The sequence below is a fragment of the Sander lucioperca genome, chromosome 21, assembly GCF_008315115.2.
Source record: "Sander lucioperca isolate FBNREF2018 chromosome 21, SLUC_FBN_1.2, whole genome shotgun sequence".
NCBI classification, from domain to species: Eukaryota; Metazoa; Chordata; class Actinopteri; order Perciformes; family Percidae; genus Sander; species Sander lucioperca.
In genome coordinates, this window is record NC_050193.1 from 16296669 (window position 1) to 16314383 (window position 17715).

The 17715-nt window shown below is 40.6% G+C and overlaps 1 protein-coding gene across 4 annotated transcripts in view; it reads right to left on the reverse strand.

Moving 5' to 3' along the window:
• Positions 1 to 17715, reverse strand: part of card11 (caspase recruitment domain family, member 11) — a 26561-nt gene continuing 8846 nt past the window's right edge. The window contains exons 4-25 of one of the 4 annotated variants that reach the window (XM_031320652.2): positions 17243 to 17419; positions 15185 to 15333; positions 13951 to 14130; positions 13725 to 13871; positions 9025 to 9150; positions 8701 to 8895; positions 8411 to 8566; positions 7663 to 7726; positions 7386 to 7567; positions 7070 to 7176; positions 6859 to 6899; positions 6605 to 6725; positions 6312 to 6513; positions 5763 to 5889; positions 5423 to 5666; positions 4790 to 4871; positions 4365 to 4460; positions 3645 to 3759; positions 3205 to 3387; positions 2103 to 2224; positions 982 to 1097; positions 1 to 401 (exon numbers count right to left, since the gene is read on the reverse strand). In XM_031320652.2, coding sequence (XP_031176512.1) covers positions 197 to 401; positions 982 to 1097; positions 2103 to 2224; positions 3205 to 3387; positions 3645 to 3759; positions 4365 to 4460; positions 4790 to 4871; positions 5423 to 5666; positions 5763 to 5889; positions 6312 to 6513; positions 6605 to 6725; positions 6859 to 6899; positions 7070 to 7176; positions 7386 to 7567; positions 7663 to 7726; positions 8411 to 8566; positions 8701 to 8895; positions 9025 to 9150; positions 13725 to 13871; positions 13951 to 14130; positions 15185 to 15333; positions 17243 to 17419 — 3137 coding nt within the window. In that variant the 3' untranslated portion in view covers positions 1 to 196. Of the gene's footprint in view, positions 402 to 981; positions 1098 to 2102; positions 2225 to 3204; positions 3388 to 3644; positions 3760 to 4364; positions 4461 to 4789; positions 4872 to 5422; positions 5667 to 5762; positions 5890 to 6311; positions 6514 to 6604; positions 6726 to 6858; positions 6900 to 7069; positions 7177 to 7385; positions 7577 to 7662; positions 7727 to 8410; positions 8570 to 8700; positions 8896 to 9024; positions 9151 to 13724; positions 13872 to 13950; positions 14131 to 15184; positions 15334 to 17242; positions 17420 to 17715 lie in introns of all 4 variants that reach the window. The other 3 variants (XM_031320649.2, XM_031320650.2, XM_031320648.2) reach the window with 3 other exon arrangements.

The following is a 17715-nucleotide window of genomic DNA, read 5'->3' on the forward strand; positions in this document are numbered from 1 at the left end:
TGTTTTCCATCTGTTTATTTCTCTAAATCAAAGTAAAGGCAAACATTTACAAAATATATAATGTATTTATTTAAGTATACAGCAGTGTGAGTGTCCACATGTCCGTTTTTGATAAATATGTATGCGTAAAAGCACGATATACAGGTGCTTTATGGTGCTCAGCTACACATTTATATGTTGATGTACAGACTATCGTCTACAGGAGGTCTTGCTCCACCCAGACCGTCTTCTTCTGCTCTTCCAGTATTCGGTCTTTGATGACCTTGATGAGATCGTCTGTCCCGGCCCAGGCCTCGGGCTCCAGGCTGGCGTAGAGGCAGGGAATGCCCTCCAGCTCCTTCAATTTTGCCCGACACAACTTCACAAACTCTTCCTCTGACTCCACGCGCAGAGGCAACTTCCTGTGTAGACAGGAAACAGGAAGGAAGCAGCGCTGCGGTGGTGAGTGTGGTCATGTTTGGAACCCATTACTTCTGATAAAATCCTGTAGACACTTTGCAATAGTGGTTTGTGCACTTTGTTCTAATTCTGAGAAAGGCTGACAATAATGGGTCAACTTACTTTGTGTCTATTTACAGGCACAACCCACCAAAATATATACGTCATGCATCAGGTTTTGTTGTTTCTCCACTGACATCATCAACACACAGATGGAATAGCCATATTGTATTTTGAGTAAGGTGCCTAATTCTCACCTTTGTGAGAAAAAGCTCTTGTTCAGCAACTCCTATCACTGTTTCAAGTTCACAACTATTGTTTGCAGGCTGCTGAATTTGATTGTGCATTAAACCACACATATGCGTAGTATAAGAGATTCAGCAGACTTGTCCTTTAACTGGTTCAGTCTCACCTCTTGCTTGGAGTCAGAGTGTCATGCATGGATTGACGTCTTTGCGTTTGGAAAAAGGGTTGTGGTATGCAGCTGTGGGTAACAGGCACTGGGTAAATGTCTGCAAATAAGTGAGGTTTGTCAGGCCTTACCGTAGCTTCTTGACATTCTTCTCACAGATCTTGACGTAGATAATGATTGGGTAGATTTCTCTCCGCAGAAGGTCTTTGACGCAGCTCAGCTCAGCCTCCAGCAGGCAGTGTTTGCCCTGGTGACGGGTGGAAAAAAAATTAGCTTTTACGAATAAACGCAGAATATACTGTGTAATGCGGACACGTGTATACATGATTGAACGCAGAGATACGCACACAAGGCCTCACATACAGTAACACAATAAAAAATCTAACATTTACTGGTATTTTTCACATAATACGGATAAAAGAAACAAAATTAAGTCAGAAAATCACAACTTTATTTTTCCCTCTGATGGCCAAATAAGGAAAATAATACTTGAATTCATGCATGAATCTATGAATTCAATAACATCAAAAATAAAAATGTGAATAGGGTAACATACACATACTATAAAAAGGGATAGTTCAACATTATCGGAAATACATCACGGTTTTCTTACAGAGAGTTAAAAGTGTAGATTTGTGTTAACACTCTTAAGCCAAAAGCAAAAGCCAGCAGCCAGGGGGAAACAGCTAGCCTGGCTCTGTCCACTTTTAACAAATTCCGCCTACCAGCACCTCTAGAGCTGACTTCTTAAAATCCGTGGTCAGAACCAGGCCAGCTGTTTCCCCCTGGCTGCTGGCTCCTGCTACATATTTACTGTACAAATGTAAGAGTAGTTTTTCATAATATTGATAATAATGTATACTTTATTAATCCCGCAAGGAATGTTTTCACTCTGTTATTATTACACACATTACACACAGGCCTGAATTACACACACATGCTCAGTACCTATACATGCACTAATGGAGAGATGTCAGAGTGAGGGTTGGGTATGGTGCCAAGTTGGGGTTCGGTGCCTTGCTAAAGAGCACCTTGGCATTGCCCAGGAGGTGAACTGGCACCTCTCCTGTTACCTGAACCAGCAACCCTCCGGTTCCCAACCCCAACTCCCTACTGACTGAGCTACTGCCACCCCCAAACTATTCCGTGCATTTTCATTATGAGGGGCATTTTCTAAAAAGAACACATACGTACATAAATGCAGGTGCGTACACACACATACACACAAAAACTCTTGTCATTAATAGCCTACCTTAGAAGCAACAGCCTCTATGTTTTCTCGGGTGATGCATTCAAATGTGGCGTGTTTCTCTTTGTAGTGAATGAAGGGCTCCACATTCTGTTTCAGATGAAACTCGTCTTTGGACAGGGTGTCTAAACAATAGAATACAGCAGAGTAAAATACAACAGTATAGAAAGAAAGGACATTCTAAAACAATGTTGTGAAACAGTTTCATTTGTTAATGATCACCACAGAAACACAGAAGGAACAGAAACTTTTGAGGTTTTTGCCCTGGGGAATCTCCACGTAACATGACACAGTCTCTTGGTTTGCCAGATGTTCGACTCTGTGAACTGGCAACTTGTCTGACCCCACTGTCCTGGGACTTGTTGTGAAAATCAACCCTTTTTTAGAAGCTTTTTTTGATTTTTTTTAATGCTTTATTCGTTTTGTCGCTTCTCTCTGCACTTTTTCTTTTACTACCACCGGATCAACTTATTACCACCAGTTTTACACTTTTCTTTGGAATTTGTGGTCAATATATCTAATTCATATGAAATTATACCTACATTTTCAGTAAAAAAAAAAAGCAGAAATTAAGAATTATTTCGACAATTACGATTAAGTGGATAATCACAAAGTGAAAGTTTAGTTAGGATCTTAGGATCCAGTTAGAACACCCAAAATTCAATCAAAGTAGTGATCTGATCCTTCATTTTACTTGCGAAGAGAGTTGTATGGAACAATCCATTTTATTTTGGGGCAGTTTTTTTTCAAAGAAACCCAAATTTCTGATATAGAAACTTTTTCAAATTTGACCTGAGTACAACAGGATGGTTAAACTCCTCTGTGTAGTCATCATAATGCATCATCATCCTAAATATCAACTAGGCCATCTGCTATCCTGCCTCCGCCATCTCTCTGGTTACACGCCTTAACATTTACACCACAGTGCAGTACAATACCTGACCTGAATCCCAATAGTAGCTTCCTTCTCCCCCTAAACTTTCCACTATCTCCCCCATCTTTGATCCACAATAGGTGAGCACACAAGAAATGGAAACAAACCCTTGTGAAGACATTAAGATGACATGTTTAGCAGTGAGCTTGCTTATTCCCATCACACACTGACCTGGTTTGCAGATATTAAAGTCCATGGCTCCCCCCATGTTGAGTATTTTCTGGATAATGGTTTTGGCTAGAGCACTGGGAGAGAACAGGACCGGTCTTCTCCTCTGGGTCCGCTGGGGGGTGACGGGACTGTAGGGAATCAGGTTCAAACTCCTGCTCAGCTCACTGTCTGGGTCGACAGTGTCTGTTTACAGCCAAGACACCGCACATACACACACACACACACACACACACACACACACACACACACACACACACACACACACACACCCAAAGAGACACACTCAATGATACACCCATGGGCAGTTTTAACATTTTAACTATTTTAAAAGGTTCAAGTGTGAATTTTTTGCCAGTGTGCCCGCGTAAATTGCCTTTTCCAGATGTTTCTTCTGGTTGGTCATGTGAGGTTTTGATCCCCCTGCATCACTATGTACTCACCTTCTGGTCTAAGAGCCTCAAAACCTTGTCTGGGTAGTGTACTGCCTGAATTGATGATCCTCACACGCTCACTGCTGTTCATTCGCTTGTACTTGATATCCACCCTGCTGACAAACTTCAAAACAGACACAGAAAAGTATTAACGGAGGCATCTCAGCTAATTCTTTGTTCAGTTGTCCTGCCATTTTAGGAAAACAATGTTGTGAGATTACTCTGATGTTATCAATAATTCCAACTGGGGGAAACATTTTGACGTACAACCTCCTCCATTACTCATTACTGTGACTGCTCACTTCTTAGTTCCACTAGGTCATACTACATCATGTTAGCCAGTGTGGGCTGCTCAGGATACCTGCTACTCAATAAGTTGCAGAGTGACATGGTTTAACAATATTTTAGCAAAAGATGTATGTGTTTGAACTATACCGAGCATACAAAAAGATACCTGAGTCATAAGGTTTTTTTTATGAATGTTTTGATATTGTTTTGCAGTTGTGAAATTACTCACATTTTGCAAGGATGTGGTAACAAAATGTGTTATCTGGAAGTAGAGGCTACAGGGTGTAAGTAATTGATTATAAAATACATGTTTCTTTACGTCACAGTGATGTTCCCATGCGTTCAACACAAGACATCTGAGCCAGTGGCAGAGGTGCACCATTGCGCCAAAGAGACTAAAGTCTTGATCAACAACAGGAGGTTTAGTTTGCACTTCATTACCTGTAGTATTTGAGTGAGGAAGATGCTGGCTCTAGACATGCGTGGGCTGGCTTTAGGATCAGGTGACTGGCTGGCTTCTTCTGGCTGTAAATTGCTCTATACAGGCACATACACACAACTTATAGATCAAACAAAGATTAGTTTTTTCTGAAGTAATGCACAATTCTGACTTAGAATAATGCAGAATTTGTGAAAAGTGAAAAAGTAGAGTTGGTAAAAAATTATAAATATGAAAAAACATGTGAAGGGGATTGTGACAAGTAGACAAAGAACAGTGAAGGATGTGCCTCTAGATGCCACAGCGGAGTTTCTTAAGCATTTTTGCTTTAATCAAATGTGAATGTTTGGCTATATTACAGTATTGCCATTCAAGTACATGTATATTGATATGATTTTTTTTTTTTACTTTGCTAAAAGTTTCTTACCCTACTGCGATGGCTTTCATTCTCATCTCTCCCGCCTCGACACACTAACTTCTGAATTTTTACCAGGAGCAGCTGCTGGGCCCTACACACACACACACACACACACACACACACACACACACACACACACACACACACACACACAATTCTTACTCATGATTTTGATACAATTAGAAAAGTTAATACGTCATTTAAGTGGCTGTCCTCCATCAAGCTGCTTCCTGTGCTTCTTGGTGAAAACAACAGGTTGTGGGACTCAAGTGTGTGTGTGGGTGTGTGTGTGTGTGTGTGTGTGTGTGTGTGTGTGTGGGTGTGTGTGTGTGTGTGTGTGTGTGTGTGTGTGTGTGTGTGCATGCGCGCACATGCGCGCATGCATGTGTGTGTGGCTGGACTGGATATTGAGCAACTTTGCATAGTTGCTCAACTGTTACATGACTTTTGCATCATGCTCAGGCTTGTCTTTGACACACGCTGTTTTGTGGAATGTGCTTTACATGTGCAGGTTTCATATACAAAGCAAAAGGTTTTAATGTAACTTTCACTCTTATGTCTGAATGTCTTTTTGTTTTAAATCCCCTTTAAAAAATGAAAACGTAGTAGTGTGGACGTAGCCTTTAAAAAACTTGTGTATACCGTGAGTTGCTGGGTATGGTGCCACGTTCGGCCAAGTCGGAGCCGTTGTAGGGGTCGACACGAGCGCATAGCCACTCACAGTGGCCCTGGTGCCTGGTGTCCAGCACGTGCACCACCTCATCACAGCGCACACTCAGAGAGCAGCTGTCTGATTGGGCGGAGATGTTGAGGTTGACCCGTATGTAGAAGGAGTCGCCAGAAACCTGCGGGCCTTCCGCCAAGTCCCTCTGAAGACGACGATAGGCTAGAGCGCACACAGACACACATTTGAATTTACATACACAGTATATGTATACTACACAAACACATATACACAAGTCCAATAAAAAACAACACTTACAGTCAAAGTTTGCTCGATAGTGCAACTTGACTGGTCCAGAGCAGTGCTGCAGCGTCCAATGGGCTTCTTCCTGAGTGCTGGTATCCAATGAAATGCTTTGGTTCTCATCACGTATGCAGCCCTCAAGCTGGCCAGGCAATCACATCAAAGACAGATAAATGACAGATTAAAGTATTAATGTTTTGGGTGTTTTATGTCAAATTTTGGTTTGTAATTAGTCCATTGATTATAGATAATATTCAGTGTAAAAGGGAACTGGACGAACAAACAGGCATCTAAAAATAAAGAGCTTTTGATGGTAAAAATGGGTTTTAGCTTCTGGAGAATGTGTGACGTGCACCAACAACACCAAAACAAATTCCTTGTATGTGTTAAAAAACGTACTTGGCAATAAAACCCTTTCTGATTCTAGTCTAGGTTCTTACTGGTTCTTTTCAATTTGTACAGCCAGTGATTTTATTGGACAAAAATTTACTTCACTGAACTTTTACTCATCTTGCAGCCCTGTGTGAGCCTGTAGTTAACCCACGCAGTAAGTAAACTACATACCAATAGGAGGTGATGGCCCTCTCGTAGCCCCGCCTTCTCAGCCATGGAGCCCGACTGGACAGAAGAGATGAAAATCCCGCTGTCGTTGCCACCTACCAAAGTTATGTCCCTCAGCAGGTTGTCGCCTAGTAACGTCAGCTCCTGCACCGGCTTCAGGGAAGCGCTGATCCTAGAGAAGGAGGACAGAGACGGACGGAACGGCCTGCACACACATAAAAAAGAAGGTGTTTATAAGTAAGTTTGACCCTGCAATGATTCTTGTGCATGTGAGTGCATGAGTATCTGCACTGTACCGCTCCAGAGAGAGTTTCCTGAAGATATTGTTGACCTGCTCCAGGTCATAACTGTCCATCCCTTCTGACTGATGCGACGAGGAAGATGAGTGGATAGAAGGTGGGCCGTGCGGTTCGTCCTCTAAGGAAGGGATGGAGAGACAGAGACAGACAGAGAGGTTATTTAAAAAACGGTAGACAGAAGATAAATACGGTCATTCAGTTCAGAAACGTTATTTGTACGATTTTGGGAAATGTGTAAAAGTATTCTTTACCCAACTCCATTTCCATGTTGTCACTATCATAGTCCGAGAGGCTGAAAGAGACCAAGCATCAGACTATTTTGAAGCCATTCATAACAGAAAATTGAATTCAAACCAGTCCAGATTCATAAAAAAAGGACGAAATACATGTGGCACATAACCATCTACATCTCAATAGTATAGATTTACAGACATGTATATTCTGGTATGGTGCTGTAATTACCTGCGGGGGTGGAAGTCATGTTCCTTCTCCCTCTCTCTGCGGTAAAGCGATGCTTTCTCTGGTGGCTCAGGCAGTGTGGACAGGATACTGTCGTTACGGTAACGCAGCTGTAGATGTTAATGATTAGTTAGATGTTTAAGTGAACGAAGCAGAAGCTTCAAGTCAGGTCGACAATAGAACTGTTCTATTAAATCTTTTTGGCTTATACGGAGAAAACCCATCAGATATTCATTTTTAACCAAACACAATACTGCATCATTTCATTGTGTGAAAAAGACAATGAACTGTGACAATGGTTTAAGAGAGTAGATCTCACCATATTTGGCCTGTTGGACTGTTCCACCATACTGGAGGTTAGTGGGTTGGGGCAGGAGGAGGAGGAGGAGAGGGAGAAGGGTGTATATATGGGGGACATCAGGATGCTCGGGGAGGGAGGGAGGGAGATGCTGTTGCCATTCGAGTTTCGCCTCTGGATTTCCAGAAAATCTCCTCCGTTGACTGACAGAGCTGAAAGTTGGAGACAAATGTGGATCAACTTACACCAGGGAAATGTCACTGGTGGAATATGAATTAACTATGTGATCATGTGTTACCTGCAGATTGAGTGGCCTCCGGGTTGACTTCTTTGGGTAAACAGACTGGAGACTTAACTCTGTTCTAAAATACAAAGCATAAAAGTTACTGTTACAAATAGTTCTGTTTACCAGCAGCTGAATGTCTTGACTGCTAGGTTTTCTTTTCAATTCCATTTCATCCATTTGTTATTCACTATTATTTCATCTCCATGTATATATAATACAAAATAATATGACATTGTTTATTTTACATGGTCATTTCTACTGGAGATAATAAGGATTTTATTTTTAAAGAAAATTTGATATGTTTTGGCAGAAAAACATCACCAAGTAAAATGGACGGATTTTTCAAAAGAATCACCAATATGGCAGATGTAAGGTAAATATTTTACTTTAATCGGCTGTTCCTGCTCATACATGTGATTAAGTAATTATATGATCACTCAAGAGTTGCTCTCAGAGGTTTCTCTTAAACTTGAGAGTAAGACAGTAAGTAGTTTATTGTGTGGTATAATGGTAAGTAAGAACATTTTTAGTTCTAAGTTGGGTCTTAAATTTAATTCTTCCCTGGCATTTGTTATAATGCTTCATAAATAAATAAGTAAGTAAGAATTACTGGAATTGTTTGGTCTTTGTAAATTATAGAGTGTGGTCTAGACCTACTCTATCTGTTAAGTGTCCTAAGATAACTATTGTTATGATTTGATACTATAAATAAAATTGAATTGAAAATTGAATTAAGTGTTAGTAGTAGACAGTGGCTGACCACTGCCTTGAGGTTGGGTCTGCGTTTGAGACGAGGCTCCTCAGATGACAACTTCTCCTCTGGTGACTCATCACTGGACCATTCTGATTGGCCCTGGATGGGTTTAAAGTCCTCCGCTTGAGAGATGATGGTCGGAGGCAGGTCCCTCGGCAAACTCTGCAAAAACCGAGAGGCACAGGAATTATTGGCAGGTTTTCAAAATTAGAAATTGGAAATACTGCAAGTTCCAGAGATGCAATGTGAGCATTTATCACACAAATTGTACACTCATTTATTCTACTGTGTCTAACCTGATCCAAAGCAATGTCCTTGGACCGCCGTCGTAGCCGAGCCTCCAAGGTGACCAGCTTGGCTTCTTTGCGTACCATCTCGATATGGAGTTCATCGCTCCTCTCCTCCAGCTCTCTGATCTGCTTGCGATATTTGTCTTTGTCAATGAGACTCTGGGAGAATTGGTGCTGGGCCTCGTCTCTGGCTCGAAACGCCTGTGACAGTGGGGGGAGTGGAAGTAAGCAACACAACAACAACATTCATATTCATTCCTTCAAGTGTGTGTGTGTGTGTGTGTGTGTGTGTGTGTGTGTGTGTGTGTGTGTGTGTGTGTGTGCTTTCACCTGGTCCCTCTCCTTCTCCACCTCCTCTAGCTGTACAGTAATGGTGTCCATGCGTTTCTTATACATCTCACAGTCCTTCTGCAGTGTGGAGGACTTCAGCTCCAGATCCTCCTTCTCCTCCAGGTACTACACACACACACACACACACACACACACACACACACACACACACACACAAACACCAGAAGTGGGGTTAATTATAGTTTATTAGACAAGGGCAAATACAGGAAGAGAAACACAGAGGGTTAGATACAGGTTACAGGGAAAGAGGCCTTAGATGGGGTTTTTGCACAGGGTGTGTTTCACATATGGTCTCATGGGCATTAAGCTCTCTGGTCATGGGTTTGTGTTTCTAGAATCTGTTTTTGCTAACCTTTGTCTGTTTCCAGCCTCACTGTGCTTCACATTCACACAGTTCCAAACTGTATGTGTTTATGCTTGCTGCAAACCTAATCGCCACCAGTGATGTGCGGTGATGTCAGTAAGAGGCTAGGCACTGAGTTATGAAAGCCAGATTACCTAATTTATTGTTTAGGCTAATACGTCAAAACAGTAAATGTTACGCACAAGCGCGGCACACACGCAAGGTGATATCAAGAAATTTTCAATCAGGATGACATATCGTGTACTACTCTCAGTCTCTCTCTCTGTCTCGCTCTCTCTCTCTCTCTCTCTCTCTCGTACACACACACACACACACACACACACACACACACACACACACACACACACACACACACCAGCGGCTCTTCGAAGTTGAACCAAGACCACAGATCTAACTTCCACATACATTACCTTCAATGTTAAACGTGTAAAAAAAATTGTTCTGCAGTAAAATGGCCCCTATGTAATGTGTGATTATATATGACCAGTTGTGTTTCCCACAGGTTGAGAATGTACTTGTGGTAGTGGGTGACGCAGGATGTAACGGCGTGGCACGTGATTGCTGGGTTCAGTAATAAACTAGTCAAACAAAGGTAAAAACAATGACTACATAACATTATCAGATCATTTAGAGAGGAATAACCATTTACATATTAAACAAATTAAACTAAAAGAGGATATAGATACAGATGATAATATTGCGACACTATGCTGCATCTGACACAATTTCAGGGTAGTTATAAGGGCTGCACGATATGAGGAAAATGTGCGATATGCCCTAAAGTTGTTGAATATCGCGATAATGATATTACTTTTGATAAACAGATATTCAAATGTACTCCGTTCTGCCTTTCTGCTGCTTTCAATATTCTGCTAAAATGCTGCTTTGTCAATTAAATCTGTTTTATTGCCAAATGTTAATGGTTCAGCAGATAAAATACCTGTAATACTATGATCCATACAGAAAGTTACGTTATTATAAATCTCAACACTGTTCCCTCCTAACTCCTGTTGAATCATATAAGGCTAGGGCTATCTAAAATAAATTCTTGTTCTTTTTGTTTGTTAGATCATTGTTCGTTTTTTGAAGCGTTTTAATCTGTGTTTTGGGGATTCTAAACATGCTGTTCTGTAGGCCTACTATACATGTCCTGTTGCACTCATTACAGTTTTTTCCGATCGCTATGACCATTTTTTCAATACTTTTAACAACTTTCCTAAACTCTTAACACAGTTAGCACAACATCCGTCTGTGTAGGCTATACATTTAACACATTTCTTGTTGCTTTGACACAAAATGCATACAGTTAACACAAATTTGAAATGCTTGAACTTCTTTTACACACAAACTCAACCAAGACCAAAACAATAGATCTTTACTGACCAATTTGCAAATGCTTTCACACTGTATGTCAGAACAGATAACATCATGTTCTAAACCTAATGGTCAAAGTGAACAGCTGTTCACAAATAAACACAAATATACCCCCTCCATTTTATTCCATTGCTACTGAGAAACACATCGATCACAGCTGATTCCCATCTAGGAAACACACTCAGGTGTTGACGTTCTTTCAATCGCATGACCATATGTTACTGTAGTACATACAGTAAAAGAGGACTTATTTGGGCTGATTTTGTGTGGAAAAGGAACAATAAAGATGAACACAAAGAAAGTAAGAAAAATTGCTGCACGAGTGAGAGGAAGACGAGTACCAGGACAATTCTGTCTCTGTCTTCTTTTTTTCATACAGTAAACCGTACACTATATAAAGCTACTCTGAGATGGGTCATTCAACTGTCAAAACAAAAATGTAGAGAGGCTTCAAGAGAAACTGCAGTGTAAAACACAATCTATGATCAATACAATATACTATTGTCTATTGTATAAGGGCAGACCTGACACATATAAAATAATGCAGTTTCTGTAATTCCATCTGATGTTAGTGTTTGTATGACATTGTGCTATGATTGACTAAATGTTCCTGTTGGAAGAGAACATGTGTTAGTGTTTTGGAAGAATTATGGAAGAATTTATTGTTTTGGTGGACATAGTGTATTGTGTTAGTGAATTATTGTATTTTGAAAATTAGTGTTAGAGTTTAGTTTTCAATGTGTGATTTTGAGCATGAAATGAACTGTTTTGTCAATTGTGTGTTGTAGGTGTGTTGGTGCGTTAAGAGTTTAGGAAAGTTGTTAAAAGTATTGAAAAAAGTGTCATAGCGATCGGAAAAAACTATAAGATCTCATCTGAGCAGATTTCTGTCATTCAAACAACTCTGAGTTTAAAACTTTTACAGTCAATTTAATAAAATGAAGGGTTTTATTCGGACTCAAGTCCATAAATACAGTTAATGGATACAAGCACGGAGAACTGAAGGCTCAGTTAGCAACGATTAGCTCTGATTAGCGGTAGCTCTCCATTCAGCTCCAGTTAGCTCCGTTATAAAGATATGGAGCGGAGGAGAGAGGGGTATAAACCAGACTCTGATAAATGAAGTTCGGGGAGCTTTCACAGCGGTGTGGCCGTGGTGTTTCTACGGTTTTATTAGTAGGCCTACAGTTATTCCCACGGCAAGACCACCAGCAGCACGTTACTACTGACTATAGCCTCTGAGCCTGAAGTGCAACGTGGAGGTCATGCACGACCTCACGAGGGGGAGGGGCTGGAGACAGCTGGCCTGTGTCAGTGACTGTAAAAAATACAAATGTAAAAAGATTATTCGGATTTTATCTACGTAGGCGGGTCGCAACACATTTTTTTCCTACTATGGCCACGCCAAGATCCGCCCTTCAATAGCAACTCGATTGGTTGGGGATAGGCATTGACCTTGAGTGGTTAAGTTTAGGATAGCCGACTGGTCAGGGGATAGGACCTGAACAAATCGGGTTACGTTACCTTGCGTAAGTATGGACACCTGGCCAGTAGTAGTGTGTGAATGCTATTGAAGGGCAGGTCTTGGCGTGGCCATAGTAGGGAAAAAATATCACGGGCGGGGCGCCCAAGTAGAACCTATATGGAAACACTTGACATTATTAGATTATTAATGTGTAAACAGCATTCTGTTGTTGTAGCTGGTCGAGGTGAAGCTAGTTTTAACTACTTTTATAGTTAGGTAGTCTACTGGTTCCCATAAGGGTCAACTTCTCCAAATGTTGACCAGATAAAAGTGGGAAGTTGTGAGATGCTAAGTGGGGTTTGTATTCTTTTTTTTTTTACTTGTCTGTATCAATGACATGTTGGATAGGTGCAGTTTTTTAAAAATCTGAGAAGTTGAGAGGGGAAGTCGGTCTTTAGTGGAACTGCCAACAGCTCAGAGGCATCCGTGACTATGGGCTCCAACCAGACATTGTTTTTTTACCTGTACATTTACAAATTTCATTTTTAACAATGTCATTTATTTAATGAGCTTATCATATGTTTTCTATGTCAAATCTTAATCTGAAAGATAACATGTAACTAGACATATCAGATCAATTTAGTGGCGTAACAACTACAATATTTGCCTTTGAAATGTAGTGAAGTAGAAGTATTACAGTTTTTTTCCGATCGCTATGACATTTTTTTCAATACTTTTAACAACTTTCCTAAACGCACAACATCCGTCTGTGTAGGCTATACATTTAACACATTTCTTGTTGCTTTGACACAAAATGCATACAGTTAACACAAATTTAAAATGCTTGAACTTCTTTTACACACAAGCTCAACCAAGACCAAAACAATGGATCTTTACTGACCAATTTGCAAATGCTTTCACACAGAAACAACATGCATGCATTTACTAAACCCAACAAAACAAATATGTAGAGAGGCTTCAAGAGAAACTGCAGTGTAAAACACAATCTATGATCAATACAATATACTATTGTCTATTGTATAAGGGCAGACCTGACACATATAAAATAATGCAGTTTCTGTAATTCCATCTGATGTTAGTGTTTGTATGACATTGTGCTATGATTGACTAAATGTTCCTGTTGGAAGAGAACATGTGTTAGTGTTTTGGAAGAATTATTTGATTTTGAGACATGTTTGCATTGTTTTGGTGGACATAGTGTGTTAGTGAATTATTGTATTTTGAAAATTAGTGTTAGAGTTTAGTTTTCAATGTGTCATTTTGAGCATGAAATTAACTGTTTTGTCAGTTGTGTGTTGTAGGTGTGTTGGTGCGTTAAGAGTTTAGGAAAGTTGTTAATAGTATTGAAAAAATTGTCACAGCGATCGGAAAAAACTATAAGTAGCCTTAAATGAAAATACTTAAGTAAAGTGCAAGTATCTCAAAATTGCACTTCCTAGCTTGTGTGTTTGTTACCTTATCTCGTAGTTCCTCTGCCTGTCGGACTTCTTCGCGGAGGTTGTAGAGGCGGTTGACCAGATCCTGCCTGTCTTCTAGTGCTTCCTGTCTGTCATGCTCCAAAATGTCAACGATGGCCTTGTCTGATGCAGGTAGTGGGCCAGGCTGTGTAATAAGAAATACACACATTGTTGGGTATGAATGTATAACTGGTGCATGACTGTGCGTTTGGGACAGGCCTTACCTGTATGATGGACTGTAGCTCCTGTAGTTTGATCTTGAGCATTTCGTTCTCTCTTTCAAGCTCAAAGATCTGCTCTCTCTTCGGCCGGTTCTCAATGTCGTTCTTCAGCTTGAGACTCTGCCTCCTCTCCATCTTACACTCTTCCTCCACCTTGTTCAGCCTGTGCTTCAGCTGATCAACCTATACAGACAGTGAGGACACAGGATGAATAGCAGGGGCGGGGCTAGAATGGGGGTACGGGGTGGCACCAGCCCCCCCTGAAATATGATTGCCCCCGCTGGTGTCCCCCAATCCATTGGGCTAGAGTGCTGTCAATCTGACAATTGTGATTTCCATTGGATCAGAGTACTGTCACTTGGCTGCCTGTTCTGCCAATTTTCCCAGCCCTTGTCACATGACCAAATAATGTTCACATGACAACTATCCAAAATTCTGATACCATGGAACCAGCACTGAAATTGTTTTTTTTAAAGTGGCGGACTGAGCTAGCCTAGAAATCTAGACGCACCCTAGCAACAGCAAATGTAATTTGTCACAATTTCAGTGCTGGTTAACTCTCCATTGGCTTGTGAGCTGGAAAAACCAAACTCTAGACAGGCCAATTACATTGTGTATAAAGTCGGTGGGCGGGCTTAACATACTGGCGGCAGAGTTGCGACGGTTCCGCATGAATTCCCTGCTACTTGAAAACAAAGAAGATGGCTGCTGCTGCTGGCGAGCGGTCTTTCGAATTGGTTCGAAGAGTTAAGCTTTTCTTTGAGAAAAAAACAAAGAATGGCACTTGTGTTCGGAGTTTTGCCGACCGGATACGGCAAAAGTTTAATCTATCAACTAGCGTTGCTATGGTTGGTTGTAGTGCTATCCTATTGCGTGCAGAGGGAATTTGAAAGACAACTGTCAATGGTGAGTTCCCAGACTAAACATCTTGATGTGGGTCTGGCTTGTCAGGCTAGGACTGAGCCTGTAGAAAATGTGTATTGTATTCAGATACATAATTTGTTTGAAATTAAAACAAGTGAAATTAATAATGAATGTGATGTTTTATTAAGCATAATTACATTGTTTTGTTCCAATCCAAAATTTCCCCCAAAACGATACTTGGTCCCCCCCCACTTATTAATGTCCTCATATCCTCACATTTCCTCCAAGCTCATTGTTAATGGTTATCATAAATTATCATTTCTTTACACAATGTAATGGCAGTATTCTCATGCATTCACGTGTCCATCAGTACCTCTAGCTGCAGGTCTCGGCTCCTCATCACAGCCATGTTCTTCTCCTCGCTCAGCGTGGCGTACCTCATGGCCAGTTTGTAGTTTTCATCCTTCACCCTCAGCAGCTCGTCGCTGTAGGTGTTTCTTTCCTCTCTCAACTTATTGTTCCCTGGAGAACAAAGCGTAGTCGTTTATACAGTAGTACATGACTGGGTTGTCCGGACTTTTAGGTGGTAACCATCTATGAGTTTAAGCAATTATTGCAAAATTTATGAAAAGGTTATGCTTAAACATAAATATAGAAAATGCATTTACATGGAACCCCAAAGAGTTCAATGTTATTTTTTTTTTAAAATAACAAATCATCTGAATAAACTGTTTAAAATATAAATGAACCAATCTTGTAAAATACTAAAAGAAAATGTTCAAATGTTGCCTTTAACTGAGTGTTCGATAATCAAGAGAAGATGTGCAGTGCCTTCTCGGTTCAGAAGTAGAATCCCGTGTTTCTATTTTATAGTTCTAATGAGTTATGCAACATATAAAACCCTCAGTTACATATATTTATATATTTAGACATATTAAGTTTTAGGAGGGACAGATGTGGTTTAAGGATAGTGAGATTTTGCTAATTTACCCTGACCAGGAAATTTGCAATAAAGTTGCCATGATAACTGTGTCCTCCTCATTTAGATGTTCACCAACAGGCTGTCAGAGAAACATGGCCTGAAATTTAATTCTTCCATTTTTTTTTTTTTGAATTTGTTTAAACGTGAATGTACTTGTTGTACCAGCTGCAGGTTTCAACTAGCCTACACAGGACATGATAACATATACCACAGTGTCCTAGTTTCATTAATAGGCTTTGGTAGACATTGTGATTGCCTTAATAAAAACAACTGTGGTTCCCCTAGCAGGGCAAACCCATAAACCAAGCATGTGTGGTGAGGTAGCAGTTTCTGTAAATGGTGGTATGTTTTTGGTTTGGATTTAATCATAGACAGTAAAAGAAATGGACACAGCGACGCCATAGACTTCGATGGAGACCAGTGAAGTCAATTAGAAGCACTTTCCCAGTGATGGCTGAACGTTACTGCGCAGCCTCAAACTGAGCTTGACGACGTAGATGTGACGTGAGCAACCTGTCTGAAAGTTGGAAGTCTTCTGGTAGCTGTGCCAAGAGAAAGCTCAATCATTCTGAATCTTGCAGAGACGGAGAGCGTGAGTAGGAGCAAAACGTTGCTGAGACATTTTGTTCCGATGCTTTCATGGACTCTCCCCCCGATTGCCTGCGAGCTTCTCCTGTACTATACGGTAATTTCTCTACTGTCGCGTGGTTATGACACAATCATTAGCCTATTTTTACAAAAACGTCTGCTACGGGGCCATAACATGAGATACAAGGTAATGAAGCCTTTTATACATTGTCGTGTTTCTTCAGAAATAAAAATATGGGCAAATAGAGTCTTAAAATGCTTCAAATGTAAAGTTATTCAATGTCAAAGTGACGCCAAAATGAATGGGAGTCAATGGAATGCTAACGGAAGGTGATGGCTTGTTAGCCTCAGAATCTCCCCATACGAGGTACACTTTCCGGATGCTCGCTTACCCCCTTGGATTTAATGCTCAACCATTTGAGACACTAAGCATCTATCATTAATGATTTTGCCATTGATTTTAAGTCATATATGGAAAGAATGCAGTGAAGAAACACAGATAGAGGGGAGCTTGCATGTCATAAACACAACATATCTAAAATGTCTGCTCAAAAGGGTTTGTCTTAACTTTTTATTCTTGACCTTAAATGTACTGGCTTAATTAAATGATTTTAATGTCTATTTTATTTTATTATAATGTTTCCAAAATGTAACTATACTTGTTGTAATTGTGCTTTGTTTCTTGAATGCACCTTTAATGTTGATAATGTGTTTCTATGCCTTTGTAAAGCACTTTGGGTTGCCTTGTGTATGAATTGTGCTATAGACAAATTTCCGTGACAATAAAGTGTTATCTTATCTTATCTTATCTTACAAATAAACTAGCCTTGCCTTGCCTAAAATAATAATGTGTATTTTTACTCTGTTGGAAGGCCTGAAGCTCCTGATTGGCCAGCCGTAGCTTCTTCTGCTCATCCTCCAGGGTGCAGTTCTTCCTGCTGAGCTCCACATGCTGCAGGGTCTTGACTTTGGACTGCTGCTGCAGCTTCATCACTTCGTTCATCAGGAACTGGGTCAGACCCTCGTGACCCTCCTCCACTGCCGTGAGCAAACAGGTGGAGAGGAGAGGAGGGTAAAAAAAGACACATCACAGAGTATGATATCTCATATGATACATCATCTACTCTACATAACACAGGACTGCACCAGCCGATCGAGATCTATGAGAAGTGTTAGGAACAGGGGGTTTGGCTGTTTGTGTAACTGATGAAAGTTCCTCCCAGAACAGAGCTACAAAACCAGCTCTACATCTGGCAGTTAAATGTGTTTATTTTTCACGTACTTCTTCTTCTCTAACTGTTACTTTTCCCTCCGCCACGGAGGTCCTGTTTTCG